Source organism: Schistocerca gregaria, chromosome 4 (genome assembly GCF_023897955.1).
Source record: "Schistocerca gregaria isolate iqSchGreg1 chromosome 4, iqSchGreg1.2, whole genome shotgun sequence".
Taxonomy (NCBI): Eukaryota; Metazoa; Arthropoda; class Insecta; order Orthoptera; family Acrididae; genus Schistocerca; species Schistocerca gregaria.
In genome coordinates, this window is record NC_064923.1 from 94,098,814 (window position 1) to 94,112,715 (window position 13,902).

General features: G+C 39.2%; 1 protein-coding gene across 1 annotated transcript in view; it reads left to right on the plus strand.

The window, feature by feature from the left end:
* LOC126266823 (transcription initiation factor TFIID subunit 1-like) overlaps positions 1–13,902 on the plus strand; it is a 223,120-nt gene that overhangs the window by 127,497 nt on the left and 81,721 nt on the right. Inside the window, exons 13-15 of the mRNA XM_049971374.1 lie at positions 6,097–6,227; positions 6,304–6,525; positions 11,505–11,630. Of these exons, the coding sequence (XP_049827331.1) occupies positions 6,097–6,227; positions 6,304–6,525; positions 11,505–11,630 (479 nt within the window). The remainder of the gene's footprint in view (positions 1–6,096; positions 6,228–6,303; positions 6,526–11,504; positions 11,631–13,902) is intronic.

Below are 13,902 nucleotides of genomic sequence, written 5' to 3' on the forward strand. Positions count from 1 at the left end.
TAGTTCTAATGGAATGTTGTCTACTCCCGGGGCCTTGTTTCAACTCAGGTCTTTCAGTGCTCCATCAAACTCTTCACGCAGTATTGTATCTCCCATTTCATCTTCATCTACATCCTCTTCCATTTCCATAATATTGTCCTCAAGTACATCGCCCTTGTATAGACCCTCTATATACTCCTTCCACCTTTCTGCTTTCCCTTCTTTGCTTAGAACTGGGTTTCCGTCTAAGCTCTTGATGTTCATACAAGTGGTTCTCTTATCTCTAAAGATCTCTTTAATTTTCCTGTAGGCAGTATCTATTTTACCTGTAGTGAGATAAGCCTTTACATCCTTACATTTGTCTTCTAGCCATCCCTGCTTAGCCACTTTGCACTTCCTGTCGATCTCATTTTTGAGACGTATGTATTACTTTTTGCCTGCTTCATTTACTGCAATTTTATATTTTCTCCTTTCATCAATTAAATTAAATATTTCTTGTGTTACCCAAGGATATCTACTAGCCCTCGTCTTTTTACCTACTTGATCCTCTGCTGCCTTCACTACTTCATCCCTCAAAGCTACCCATTCTTCTTCCACTGTATTTCTTTCCCCCATTCCTGTCAATTGTTCCCTTATGCTCTCCCTGAAACTCTGTACAACCTCTGGATCTTTTAGTTTATCCAGGTCCCATCTCTTTAAATTCCCACCTTTTTGCAGTTTCTTCAGTTTTAATCTACAGGTCATAACCAATAGATTGTGGTCAGAGTCCACATCTGCCCCTGGAAAGGTCTTACAATTTAAAACCTGGTTCCTAAATCTCTGTCTTACCATTATATAACCTATCTGAAACCTGTCAGTATCTCCAGGCTTCTTCCATGTATACAACCTTCTTTTATGATTCTTGAACCAAGTGTTAGCTATGATTAAGTTGTGCTCTGTGCAAAATTCTACCAGGCAGCTTTCTCTTTCATTTCTTAGCCCCAGTCCATATTCACCTACTATGTTTCCTTCTCTCCCTTTTCCTACTACCGAATTCCAGTCACCCATGACTATTAAATTTTCGTCACCCTTCACTATCTGAATAATTTCATTTATTTCATCATACATTTCTTCAATTTCTTCGTCATCTGCAGAGCTAGTTGGCATATAAACTTGTACTACTGTTGTAGGTGTGGGCTTCGTATCTATCTTGGCCACAATGACGCGTTCACTATGCTGTTTGTAGTAGCTTACCTGCATTCCTATTGTTTTATTCATTATTAAACCTACTCCTGCATGACCTCTATTTGATTTTGTGTTTATAACCCTGCAGTCACCAGACCAGAAGTCTTGTTCCTCCTGCCACCGAACTTCACTAATTCCCACTATATCTAACTTTAACTTATCCATTTCCCTTTTTAAATTTTCTTACCTACCTGCCCAATTCAGGGATCTGACTTTCCACGCTCCGATCCATGGAACGCCAGTCTTCTTTCTCCTGATAACGACATCCTCTTGAGTAGTCCCCGCCTGGAGATCCGAATGGGGGACTATTTTACCTCCGGAATATTTTGCCCAAGAGGACGCCATCATCATTTAATCGTACTGTAAAGCTGCATGTCCTCGGGAAAAATTACGGCTGTAGTTTCTCCTTGCTTTCAGCCGTTCGCAGTACCAGCACAGCAAGGCTGTTTTGGTTATTGTTACAAGGCCAGATCAGTCAATCATCCAGACTGTTGCCCCTGAACTACTGAAAATGCTGCTGCCCCTCTTCAGGAACCACACGTTTGTCTGGCCTCTCAAGAGATACCCCTCCGTTGTGGTTGCACCTACGGTACGGCTATGTGTATCGCTGAGGCACACAAGCCTCCCCATCAAAGGCAAGGTCCATAGTTCATGGGGGGAGGGTCAAATTGTATAGTACGTAGATATTACAAAGTGAGAAACGTAACTTAGACTGACTATGTTAGAAAAATAGTAGTGATGTGAATATTGAAAACTAATTGCAAAGATGCAAAAGAATTAGCTTATCTAATGATAGTTTGACCAATATCAGAGCTGGCCGGGGTGGCCGAGCAGTTCTAGGCGCTACAGTCTGGAACCGCACGATCGCAATGATTGCAGGTTCGAATCCTGCCTTGGGCATGGATGTGTGTGATGTCCTTAGGTTAGTTAGGTTTAAGTAGTTTTAAGTTCTAGGGGGCTTATGGCCTCGGAAGTTAAGTACCATAGTTCTCAGAGCCATTTTTTTGAACCAATATCAGAATACAGAGGTTCCTATTGGGATCACCAGCAGTCATACATTGGGGACGGACAAATTACAAGTGGTGCAACAGCATGATGATTGATAAATCTGCAGTGTACTTAGCTGGGCTAGTAGTACTGCTGGAGTGAAAAATGAATTAGGTTAGGTTAGGAAACATTACAGCAGAGAAGAAAGTCTTGACTAGGTACTCTTTATAAATGATACTCACAAAAACCACCAGGAAATAACATTCAAAAATTTAATTTGCTGTTTTATTCAACATTGTGTTAGAAGATTACACTTCGTGATATCAGCACAGTTCTATGAGATTTTGTTACGAAGATTGTTGGCAATGTCACGAGATGATGTTTGTTTAACGAAACAGGCTGTTACATATGAAGTGTAACATAATTAGCTGTGATGGCTCTTACTACTGTTAAATATTTTCTCTGTAATTTATTCCTTTCTTTGAAATTTTGAATTTTAAAAATTCAAATACTGTATGTGCCAATGAAATAACATCCAAATTATAGCTATAACCCTAAATAATTGTTGTCTTTTTGTTGTCATTTCAGCCTGCCTGCTATAGACGACACTGTTTCGACTGTGCTTTTCTTTTTCTGTGTGCATGGGCTTCAATTTCACGCCAGTACTATGACATACGTTTCCTATGCTGTTTCGTCCATACATCACTCACATTTTCACAATTTTTAGTTTATCTTTGCTTCAAACCAAGATGCTCATGGAGCTTTTTCTTGTTCGGAATGCATTTCTGGATGTCATCCTTGTTGAGAAAGTACCAGAAGATTTAGTTGCTCAAACTTGTAGAACTTGCATCAGCAATGTGACCATAGAAAATTATCCTCCTCCCATGAATGTATGTAATCTTTTCTACATGGGTGGAGAGTTCACCATTGTGCCATCTTCTGAATTAACTATTTTCTTTGATTGCTCCAAGGCATGTTGGATTTTTCTAAAGACATGTCATTTTGTTATTTCTGATTCCTTGATCAGACTATTTCTATTCATAGCAAGGCATTCGATGACAGATATGACCTCCAAGCATATTACTGTGCAGTAATAGCGTATCTGGGTGTGAATGGATATTGGTATCTTTCAGACATTTTTGGTTATTTAATATGCATTGTTTATTTTCTCGCTCCATGATGCAGACACCTTTCTTGGAGGTGTTGGAATCCATCCACTCTTCTACGTATTTAAGTTTCTCCATTCATTTGGTGTACCCTTCTTTTACCTCCAGTGCTCTTGCTGACTTGATCTACATTATAAATTCTGTTTTCTCAAAAGAGATCTGGAGTCCAATCTTTGCTGTTAGTCTCTTCAACTCATTGAGTTGTTTTGCGAATGTGTATAGCAATTCACAAAACATGAGTTGCCTGCAAAAGGTAGGCAGTCAGCTGTCAAACTTTGGTTTTTATTGGTTAGCCTGATGTTTGCCACTCTTTCCTTTTCTCCACTCATGTATGTCTACCCATATAATCTTCAGCATTCTTCTGTCACTCTGCATTTCAAAAGCTTCTGTCTTCTTCTTTTTGTCTGATTGCCTGTCACCCACATTTCTCTTCCATACAAGACCACATTCCATACAAAATATCTTCAGAAAGACTTTCTAAAACTAAAATGTATATTTGACGTTAGCAATTTCCTCTTTTTCAGGAAATATTATCTTGCTGTTGCCAGTCTCCGACATAGAAAAATGCATCTACTACTTTTAATGTCTCATTACTTAATCTAATTTCCTCAACATCCCCTGATTTAACTTGTCTGTATCTCATTGCTCTTCTTTTACAATACAAGAGAAGGAAAGTTGCTACTCACCATATAGCGGAGATGCTGAGCCGCAATAGGCACAATAAAAAGATTCACACAATCATAGCTTTTGGCCATTAAGGCCTTTGTCAGCAATAGACACACACACACACACACACACACACACACACACACACACACACACACACACAACAGTGAGCTTTTCTGAATTGCGCAGCTGGGAACTTTCCCTGCAATACATCCTATGTTCTCTTGACCCTCCTGACCTCAACCTTCGTTAGTCATTGTCCTGACCCATCCAGCCCCCTCCCTGTTCCCATTCCAGCACTACACAGCCGTCATTTCACTGCCACACCCAGTCTTTTAATTTCTTTTATTTTAATTTTTATTTCTTTTCTTTCCGCTACTTAGCCCCCCCCCCCCCCCCTCCACACCTTCTTTCCTACCCTCCATCTAAACTGCAACACTTCACTGTCCGCCACTTCCACTATACTATCCCTCCCCCTCCCCACCCCAGCCCCCTCCTTACCCCCACCCAGTAGCCACTCCCATCATGCGCTGGTGCTGCTGGTCGCAGTGTAGTTTCAGCTCTTTGAGACTGCAGATGTGTGTGCAAGTTTCACTTGCGCACGTGTGTGTGTGTGTGTGTGTGTGTGTGTGTGTGTGTGTGTGTGTGTGTGTGTGTGTGTGTCTACTGCTGACAAAGGCCTTAATGGCTGAAAGCTATGACTGTGCGAATCTTTTTATTGTACCTATCGCAGTTTAGCATCTCCGCTATATGGTGAGTAGCAACTTTCCTTCTCTCATATTGTTACTCTTCTTTTGCTTTATTTAACTGGATAGATAAAAAATCTATCACTAAGTGGCGGCAGAACACACACATAAAAGATGGTTGTAATTGGCAAGCTTTCAGAGCCAATGGTTCCCCCTTCAGGCAGAAGGGTTGAAGGGGAAGGAAGAGGGGTGTAGGAAAGGGACTGGAGAGGTCTAGGAAAAGGAAAAGATTTTGGGAAAGTCACCCTGAACTGCGGGTCAGGGGAGACTTACCACACGGGATGCGAAGGAAAGACTGATTATTGGAGACTGCATCGGACGAGATTTGAAAACCTGAGAGCTTAAAGGCCGAAGGCAGGGTATTACATAAACAGAGATTACTGCTTAAACATCATGCATGAGTTAATAAGAGTGAAAAGCGGAGTGCATTGTACATAACAGAGGTGGGATGAGGGCAATGAAAAGTAGACGGGAGAGACAATGAAAGTTGTAGAAAAACTAAAATGTAGTGAAGCAAAGAGTAGTTACAGTGAAGAAATGCCGAGATGGAAGAAATTAATGTAAATTAAGGGCAGGTGGGTGGTGAGAACCAAGGACATGTTGTATTGCTGGTTCTCACCTGCGGAGTTCTGAGAAACTGGTGTTTGGGGCACAAGGTGACTCTCCCTTTGATAATAAATGCTTTCCAGTTACAGGGCTGTTATAGGTGATGATTGTAGAGTGCATAGGGCAAGTCTTACCGTGGGGATGGTCATAGAGATAGGTACCATAGGTTAGGCAGATGAGTGTAGAAGGGACATAGGGTCGGACAAAAATATAAGAAGAATGTATCTTCTTTTACTTTTGTTGATGTTTATCTTGTAATGTCTTTCAAGACCCTGTCCTTTCTTTTCAGCTGCTCTTCCAAGACCTATGCTGTCTCAGACAGCATTATATAGCATACTGGCAAACCTCAAACTCTTTTACCGAGCGAGGTGGCGCAGTGGTTAGCACACTGGACTTGCATTCGGGAGGACGACGGTTCAATCCCGTCTCCGGCCATCCTGATTTATGTTTTCCATGATTTCCCTAAATCCTTTCAGGCAAATGCCGGATGGTTCCTTTGAAAGGACACGGCAGATTTCCTTCCCCGTCCTTCCCTAACCTGAGCTTGCGCTCCGTCTCTAATGACCTTGTTGTTGACGGGACGTTAAACACTAATCTCCTCCTCAAACTCTTTGTTTCTTCTCCCTAAACATATTTTGTTATCTAAACCAAATTAAGTAATAAAAATATTAAAAGTATCCTGTTTGCTTAATTATCATGTTTACTTTAATTAATTTTGTCAGGTATGGACTCCAACTGGTGGGTCATAAAACCAGACTTCAGACTCCCTACAGAAGAGGAAATACGTGCTATGGTTTCCCCTGAGCAGTGCTGTGCATACTTCAGTATGATTGCTGCTGAACAGAGGCTCAAGGCATGTGAATGTTTTACCAGCTCCACAACATTTGTCATTTAAATGGACATTTTGTTAATTGTGTGAATTTCATTAGGATGCAGGTTATGGAGAGAAATCAATATTTACAACTCAAGAGGATGATGATGAGGAAATGCAGCTGAAGATGGATGATGAAGTTAAGGTGGCCCCGTGGAACACCACGAGAGCATACATACAAGCAATAAAGGGTAAATGCCTGCTACAGCTGACAGGGCCAGCAGACCCTACTGGATGTGGTGAAGGTTTCTCCTACATCAGGGTGCCAAATAAGCCAACGGTGAGTAGTTTCAGAATAGCTGTGTGCTTTCTAGCACTGTTCTGTGGTCAGTGCTAAATAGTGAATAATGTTAAAATATGGAAAAGAAAAAATAGAATGTTTTAGAAAGAAACTCAGACAAATGGGCAGGAGGCATAAAGTTTTTGCAATATTGATGCAACTTGCAGCATTCATTCATATGGGAATAAAATCAGACTTCATAGAAAATTACTAAACCTAATTATTTACAAATTCAGGAGCTTTCTTTCCCAGTGTGTTTCCAACTTATGATACTGCTGGTTCTTCATGCTTGATGCATAACATATATTGTTTTCAACAGTATAAATCAGTAGCTTATTTTTCATTTCTCACTGTTTCCATACAAAATACTCTAATAATATCCTATGGTATTCTTTTATTCTCTTAACGAATGTGAAATACTCAATGCTTCATTTGATTATAGCTGTAACAAAATGGGTGGAAAAAATGCAAATATTATCCATTTTGTTTCAAAGACTCTGACTGAAAAGTGAGGTACCAGATGTCTCATTCTATCTTCCTCAGCATCTTTAAAAATTTGCCCCAAAATTTTGTCATGCGGATATATTTGCACTTTTTTAATATGCAACTCACTTAAAACTCTCACAAGCCCTCCTAACTGTAACTCATTCACACCCACTTGTCCACCACTGTAAGTTGCTTGTATCCATCCACTCCTCATTGTCATTCCTCAATCATTCAACCAAACTTTCTTACCTCCTTCTGTCTCTCTGTCTCCTGTGTCACAGCCACAATCTCCTTCGTTCTGTCATAGTGCTACAGTCTCCTTTATCTGTCACTGTCTCCCTCTTGCTCTCTCTCTCATTATCGTTGGCTCTCACCTACTTCCAGTTTCTCTTTCTCTTTATTGTCGCCACCCCCATAGCACTGTCTTCTTCATTCTTTTCGTAGCACTGTTCTGTCACTGTCAGTTATGTTCCATTGCCACTGTGTCCCTGTCTACTATCTTCCAGTAGTTATTACTTTTTCTTCTCTTTTCCACTGCCTTCTTTTCTCTCAGCATAAAAAGGTACGAATATGTTCACATTGCAAAATTTTTAAGGGTGCTGAGGAAGGTAGAACCGAGCCACTGGTACAAAACATGTTCACATTTTTTGTGTTCTGATAGGAGAATAATTTTTTTTGTGCGGGTACCTGAGGAACTTCCTATGAAGTAATGGGGCCTCCATTAGTTCCATTAAGCGCACTGTAGACCACATGACATGCAAAAATAAAACCAACCAATTTGCTCTATTTGCCTTAACAGAAGGAAATGTGATATTCATACTTTGACTCTGTACTGTAGGCTAGTGCTACTGAAACAATCCCTCTGTTCATTATAGAACTGGCCCCTAGCCCTAGGGCTGTCCAAAACACAAGACCCTACCTGTCTTATCACCAATAGAGTCTGAGGTACGAGCACCAGAAAATCTCACTTCTGTGTGCGGTGTTTTGGAAGATGTTAGGCACGCATGCTGTCACGTGCATACCAATTATCTTACCTTGCAAATAACATGGAATCTACAACTGTGTTTCCCTCCCTGTAGATTTTGACATATATCGGTGATAATCCTTAAGTAACACTGATTCTAAGTAACAGTTTATGACTGTCACTTAAGAGCACCAATTCTCTTATTTCCCTGCATGATATAACAGCTATCATCTTACACCAATTCATGATTCATGTGCAAGACACACAAACTATGTTGGTACAAATGAAACTCACAACTATGTTAGTATCCAAATCTATGATCTCATTCGTTACCTTTGTGCTTTTATGAAATTGGATTGTAACAAAAGTTCCAGACATTTCTTTTGCTGCAGAGTTTATTATGTGAATATATCTTACAACAAAAACTATTTATAGCTTCAGTGTTATTTGCTACAACTTGTAGAGGAACAAATTCAGTTTCAGTTCCTTTGTTCAGTTATTTTCGCTGACAGCAAATTGACTTAGTTTAGTTCTGGGATGATGGCCATAGAGGAATTATGACCAAAGTTTAAACTAATTGTATATCATGCTCTGGAGAAGTGTATTAAGGACTGGAAAAAAAAGAAAAAAAAAAAAAACAGCATGGTTTAACAACAATATTCGTGAAATGCTGAGAAAACCAATGTTCTTCTGCTCTTGGTACTAAAGAGTACTCGCAAAAGACGACAGGCAAACTTTAGTAGAGATTTGTGCATCTGTGAACAGATCTACACATGAAGCATGTGACAACTGCCACCATCATACCTTATTGAAAGATCTGGCTGAAAAATTGAGAAAATCCTGGTCCTATGTAAATTCACTAAGCAGGTCTAAGGCACCCATCCAGTCACTCGTTGACCAGTCTGATGTGGCAGTTGAAGATAGCAAAACAAAAGCTGAAGTTTTAAATTTTGCATTTATGCAATCATTCACAGAGGAGAATCATAGAAACATACTGTCTTTTGATCGCCGTACAGACTCCTGTATGGACACCATAGTAAAAAGCATCCTTGACATAGAGATACAGCTGAAAGAGTCGAAAACAATTAAGTTGTGATATCCAGTTGGAATCCCAATATGGTTTTACAAGGAGTGCTCTATGGCATTGACCCCTTACTTAGCTTTCATTTATGGCACTTCGCTCACCCAGCACAAAGTCCCAACAGACTAATAGTATGCAGGTGACTCCAGTATATAAGAAAGGTAGAAGAATGGGCCCTCAAAATTATGGACCATATTCATATTTTGAATATAATAATTTCCTTGGGACAGAGAAGCTTATGTTGATGAATCAGAATGATTTTAGAAAGCATCTTTCAAACAGAATTCAGCTTTCCCTTTCTCCCCCGATATATTGCAAACTTTGGATGAAGGGCAACATGCTGATTCCATATTCCCCGATTTCCAGAGACCGCCCCACTGCAGACTGATAATAAAAGCATGAGTGTACAGAATAGGTTCTCAGATATGTGAGTGGCTCGAGGACCTCTTAAGTAATAGAACACAGTATGTCGTTGTCGATGGCAAGTGTTCATCAGAGACGAGGGTACCATCAGGAGTACCCCGTGGAAGTGTGTTAGAACCACTATTATTCTCTATATTCATAAATGATCTGGTGACAAGGTGGACAGCAAGCTTTGGTTGTTTGCTGATAACCCTTGGTTTATGGTAAGGTGTTGAAGTTGAGTGACTGTAGTAGGATATAAGATGACTTAGACAAAATTTCAAGTTAGTGTGACGAATGACAGCTAGCTCTAAATATAGAAAAATATAACTTAACATTGATGAGTAGGAAAAACAAACCTGTAATGTTTGGGTACAGCATTAGCAATTTCCTGCTTGACATGGTCATGTCGTGTAAATATCTGGGCATAACATTGCAGAGTGATAGAAAATGGAAGGAACATGTGAGGACTGTGGTTGTGAATGGAAGGAACATGTGAGGACTGTGGTTGTGAAGGCGAATGGTCAATTTGGGTGTATGAGGAGACTTTTGGGAAGGTGTAGTTTCCTGTAAAGGAGATTGCATATAATACACTAGTGTAACCTGTTCTTGAGCACTATTCAAGTGTTTGTGATCCATACCAGGTCAGATTGAAGGAGGATGTAGAAACAATTCTGAGGCTGCTAGATTTGTTACTGGCAGGTTTGAAAAATACACAGGTGTTACAGAGATGCTTCTGGAACTCAAATGGGACACCCATGAAGGAAGGCGACTTTCTCTTCATGGAACACTACTGAGAAAATTTAGAGACACAGTGTTTGATGCTGACTGCAGAATGGCTCTGATTTCACCGATGTATGTTTAGTGTAAGGACCACAAAGATAAGATACGAAAAATTTCTTGGAGATGGTGGCTTTTATTCCAAGTATAATGTTTTGGTTATACTTAAATTGAAGTTGAGGCCATTGTTGGAGGGGTGCCTCCCAACGTAAGCTGAGGTGGAGGCCCCTCAAATGTACCTGCTTCTCTAGCTGACTCAGTCTTTCCACTTTTCTCATTCTTTTATTATGTTTCACATCTTTATCTGATGTTTGATGTTTTCACACCCTTTTAATCTCTGTGATCTTCCCTGTCTGTGTTTAGAAGGGTGTTGTTTATTATGTCATTGTTTAGCACATATCTCATATCAACTGAGGTTTGGGGGTGGGGGGGGGGGGGGGGGTTGGGACGTGCTTCATGCTGCAGGTGAGTCCCGAGGGGAGACCCCATCTGTCTGTGCTCAGCACAGCAGCCTGATTTTGCCTTTGCTACCTGGACGTTTGTGCCCTATTGCTTTTCATGCACTATGCTAACACAGTTAGGCAGATTTTACTTCTGGTTAATGGCACCATTATGTATCAACTTGCTCCACAAATGTGGGACTAATGACCTTGTAATTTGTTCCCTAAACCCCCACACAACCACCCAGCCAACCAACCAGATGTGTAGTGACATATGAAGAATAGGGAAAGAATGGAGTATTGATGATATGATACAATATGTACTTGTCTTTGTATGTTTAATGGCATGGCAAATTTTATAATGGTCATTGCCAGACATATTTTGTAGTGTAATCAGGACCATGGTGAAGGGAAAGTCATTTGGAAATGTCATAAAATTCAGTAAATATTTGCAGAATTGGGTGGGTAATAGAGAGTGACATTGGATGACGTGAGAACAAATCTGTAAATGGATGGCACAATCTGAGGATGTTGTAGCCACATTTTATTACCATATGAAATTGTCCAAGTTGCACAGGCACATTATCCAGAAGGAAATGTTAATATAAGACATGGATCATGTGAATTTTTGAACTGCAGTAGGCAGAGAACGGCGAACTGTATCTTTACTTGTTTCTACAATTAGGATAGTATCATGCTGAAATAATGTTGTATGTTCTTACTGAATCATTTATGTACTGTTTTCCTTTTACTGAGATTATCTCTCTGCAACAAGGATAGAAAAAATACAACATGAGAGTGATCTGTGTGCATACATCTGTTTCAGCAAACAAAAGAAGAACAAGAAGCTCAGCCAAAACGTACTGTGACTGGAACTGATGCTGATCTAAGAAGACTTTCTCTCAACAATGCTAAAGCACTTCTTCGAAAATTTGGTGTACCAGAAGAAGAGGTATATTTTTCCAGTAATTTTTACCTCATGTACCAGTTAAAATTCTGCGTATCCCTTAATATTTCACAGTGCATATTTCAAAATATGAACAAAGATTTAAAAAATAAAGGACCTTTACTTCACAAAAGCAGCCTTTTCTTCTTCTTTTTCAAAATTTTTTAAAAGTTTTGGCCTAAGTAGCATCTTTTGAATAAATGGATGTATGAACTTAATTTTAATTTCATTTTATTTATTATTATTATTGTTATACTGATAGATGGCTGCATTTCTTCATAAATATATTGTCTGCTCTCAGTAGGGTTGCCAGATTTCAGTGTGGAAATACACATGAATCAACACTGACTTCTTTAAAAATTGTATTTATTGCATATTTTCTTGAAAATGCTCTCAACATAATTAAGAGGAATTTGTATCAGTTGAGCTTGCCTTTCTCAATTTTTTTTTTCATTAGGCAGCACTCTTGTAAAAATAATTGCAACTTTCATCATAATAGAAATAAATGTACAATTCATATTTTATTAGATCAGCTGAACATCTGTTTCACTCATCCCTCCATTTAATGTTCATAATGGAGAAAACTCTCTCCATGGATGAATTGGGAGGAAATACACTCAAAACAAATTTAACTAAAACACTGCACATTTTTGATGTACCAATCAGTGCTATAATATAGGTCCAGCTTTGTAGTGTTGCGTAGTAGCTAATTTTGGTTTCAAATGTTCACTCCCTTTCCCACAAAACAAATCAGAAAGCATAGTGATCTCTGAATACACATTACCTGCAATAAGGAAATCGACAATACAAAGTGCTTCAGCTAATTTTAAAATATCTTGAAACTAAGGCTCTCTCCCCCCCCCCCCCCCCCCCCCCCCCCCTCTCTCTCTCTCTCTCTCTCTCTCTCTCTCTCTCTGCACATGCACGTCCTAGTATGAAAAACATAATCTGCATTGTAAAATTTTATGCTGGAAGTTTAAAAAATATAACTTATTTCATTCCATGATGCGATGATTGGTTCAGCAACTGGTTATACAAAAAGTCTATCTCTTTGTATAGAAAATATGTCTTTATGCCTCGTGTTCAAAAATCATAACATTTAGCGTATGGTTAAAAGTATGCACCATACCTGGAACAAAATGGGAAAATTCCATATTGTTCTGGCTAAAATCATACATCTGGCAACCATAGTTCTCTCACACATTCTTTACATGTTTACTTTTGAAGATAGGTTCCATCAAATATTGAATATTGCCTGTAACTGAAAACTGCTTACATTATTGTTCTTTAAGGGCAGATGATAAAGCTGTTTGAAATTATAACTAATAAAGTACTTTATCTGGAAAGAGTTCATTGCATAATAGCATTTATCAGGTAACTTCACATTTTTATCCGGAATTTGTGAGGACATACTGGAAAGTAATGCCTCGAAATTTGCTATGTGAAAACTCTCAAAGTGTTTTAAATAAAACAAATGTTATTAAATTTCTGCATATTTATTTTTCATGTCTACAAATTTGCTGCCATCTGCCACTGGAGGGCTCCAAATTGTAACATATAATATGGTGGCATGTAATGTAATGAACACACTCGAGTGCAATTTAACACCTTGGGTTCACTGTCATTGATCATCCTCTATACAGTCCCAACTTGGCTTCATCCGATTTTCATCTGTTTTACAAAACGTAAAGAACACCCTCAAGGACTTCACTTTGATAGTGAAGAAATAGTGCAAGCAGAGTTGAGGCTGTGGGTTTGCAGACAAAGTCAAACATTCTACAGTGATGGTGTCAAGAAACTGGTCTCTTGTTGGGAGAAATGTGTTTGTCACCACGGTGACAATTTTGAGAAATAAATGTAGAGACATGAAGAGTAAAGATGTAGAATATTAACAGTGTTTGTTTTATTTGTAGTGGAACAAGTGCAATGGGGTATAAATTATGCTGTGAAGTTGGTTCACCACAGGAGCATAGTGAGGTGGACAGGCTCAAATTGTAGGGACAGTAAATATAAAGACATGCAAAAATGCTCTGAGAACATCAGAGTTTATGGCTGAAAAAGGCTGTAAGCACCTATTTTCCAAGGAACTTGAAAAGTCACAGGCACAAACAGAACCAACTAAACTGACTGTACATTTATCTCATAGAAGGAATGAAAGTAGAAAATTCTATAAGGGTGAAAAGAAGAAACCTGAAAATACAGACTGTAAGAAAATGAAATGAAATCTGGCAACCAGGAAGCACAATATAATGGACAGCCTGTGTTTATACTGCCAGGA